This window comes from Cariama cristata, unplaced genomic scaffold (genome assembly GCF_000690535.1).
Source record: "Cariama cristata isolate BGI_N322 unplaced genomic scaffold, ASM69053v1 scaffold32596, whole genome shotgun sequence".
Lineage (NCBI taxonomy): Eukaryota > Metazoa > Chordata > Aves > Cariamiformes > Cariamidae > Cariama > Cariama cristata.
The window spans coordinates 1145-3264 of record NW_009620903.1 but is presented as its reverse complement, the minus strand read 5'-3'; the positions used below and the strand labels follow the sequence as shown (position 1 = coordinate 3264).

The window sequence follows — 2120 nt, the reverse complement described above, 5'->3', positions numbered from 1 at the left end:
CGGGGTTGGGGAGGGGGGAGAAACCTGCTTGGGCCCTTCGGCCGCTGCTTTGCATGGGGATGCCCATGGCTGTGGTGTGTGAGAGCTTCTTGGGGCTCAGATGGAGCCTCTGGGTGATGGATGGAGAGGGGTGTACGTGGCACGCTCCTCGGCACCCACCTCGTGTTCCCCCGGGTCTGTGGGCAGCACAGAGAGCCCAGCCCAGGGGTGCAGTTTTGGGAGAGAAGCTGGTCCTGGCCACAGCCCCGTGCCTGGGTCACATTCCCTGGGCTCCCTGAGAGATGGCAGAGGACCTCCGTTACCTGCTCTCCTCCCAGTCCCGGGGTTTCTTGGTCTCGTTGGGTTTGATGCAGCGGATGTAGTGTGGCGTGCACTTCATTAGCGTGTTCACCAGGTCGTTCGCCTGTTTCTGTTGCAAGGATCGACCTCTGTAGCGTTAAAGGCGTGGGTGGGAGCCCATCACCCTGCTGCTGCCCCAGAGGCAGCTACTGTCCTGCAGCCTCCGGGACGTACCTTGATTTTGGAGCCCGCGGTGGTTGGTCGTCCCTTTTTGTCAGAATCGAGCTTTTCTGGGAAAAGCATCCGGATGAAACCACTGAAAGGCAGGGGACAGTCCCCGGGTGAGAGCTGCCAGGCTCCCCAAGCTCAGCACGTGCTGAGCTGGAACCAGCTCCAGCTCTGCCTTCTGCCGCTGGGAAATCCTGCACCGTGCCTGAGCCCACCTCCCCCAACTGCTCCCAGGCCGAGCAGGATCGGTGCCGGTGGGTGAGCACCCTTCTGTCCGGCCCTGCAGCCCCCGGGTGCTGCTGCGCTTGACGGGTGGATGCCGCCCGTGCCTGCGCAGCGATGCAGGATGCTGAGCACCCCGAGCTGTGGCTCTGGCAGAAGCAGGACCAGCAAAGCTTTATGGTCTGAATGTTGAGGGTGCTGCCCTCTGCCCCAGCCCTTTTGGGGTGGCCCCCAGGACCGCAGCACTGCCAGGACTCACTATTCGCTGCTCTGCATCAGCTCGATCAAGTCGGTGAAGAGCACGTCCCGGTTGCGCTCGCAGAATCCGTTCACGTCGTAGGAAACCTGGGGTCAGGGGGAGAGCTCAGCCCCGTACCGCTGTGGTCAGGGCCATCGGGTGCGGGGTACGGGGCGCTGTACCTTGCCTGCGTAGTGGTGGATGACGAAGCCCGAGTTCCAGCTGTTGAAGTGCTCGTGGGTGCCCACGGCCGCCTGCAGCTTCTGCAGCAGGGTCTGGTCCGCTCCCTCGCCGGTGGCGTGCATGGTGGCACAGACGTCGTCCAGGACGCTCATGATCCCAGGGGGGTTCTAGGAGAGGGATAGTGAAGCCATGGGTGTCCAAAGGCTGCGAGCAGGGTCTAATCCTGCATCTGGCTGTGCTCAAGTGGCCTGCCCTGATCAAAGCTGCTTCGTGCTGAACCACAGCTTAGGTTACGGCTGCAGAGCTGCTGCTCTCCCAATTTTTTTGTACGGGCTTCTGCCACCCACCCTCAACAGCACCCAGCCCATCCAGCACCCGGCTCCCAGGGTGCCTGGGATGCCCGAGAAACCCTCCCTCGGAGGGTGAGACCCCACTCACCAGCTTGTTCTCTATCAGGTCGCACACCACCTTGTTGTTGAAGTACTGGATCTGGGTCCACTTGATCCCCTCCTGCACGTATTCCTCCTGGGGAAGCGCAGGGAGAGACCCACGGGATACGCTGCAGCCCCCCTGCTCCGGCCATGGTGCCGCGATCGGCTGGCGATGGGGGTGTGGGGTGCAGGAATCGGGGTGCTGGTGCAGCCCCCCAGCCCCCCCAGCCCAGCCCCTCTGTACCTGCTCTGCCTTCAGGGTCAGCTCTATGATCTGCTGCAGCTTCTCGTTCACGAAGTTAATGCAGAATTGCTCAAAGCCGTTTTTCTGCAAAAGCACAAAAGATGAAAGAGAAGATGGGGCTGAGTTGGCTTCTGCTCCTCCCACCGCATTGGGGGGACCCAAACCAGCAGAGCCTCTGGGTGCTGCTCCAGGGACCCTTCTTGGTCCGCTAACAGCCCCCTGCTCCAGCCACTCTCCTTGCTGGGGGGGCAGGGAAGGAGATTCCCCCAGCCGGCCTCCAACAGCACAGGAACAC

General features: G+C 62.3%; 1 protein-coding gene across 1 annotated transcript in view; it reads right to left on the bottom strand.

The window, feature by feature from the left end:
- LOC104162925 (unconventional myosin-If-like) overlaps positions 1–2120 on the bottom strand; it is a gene marked incomplete at both ends in the record, with an annotated part of 5026 nt that overhangs the window by 1786 nt on the left and 1120 nt on the right. The window contains 7 exon segments of the mRNA XM_009701768.1: positions 205–409; positions 514–595; positions 989–1074; positions 1150–1317; positions 1589–1675; positions 1826–1909; positions 1970–2100. Of these exon segments, the coding sequence (XP_009700070.1) occupies positions 205–409; positions 514–595; positions 989–1074; positions 1150–1317; positions 1589–1675; positions 1826–1909; positions 1970–2100 (843 nt within the window).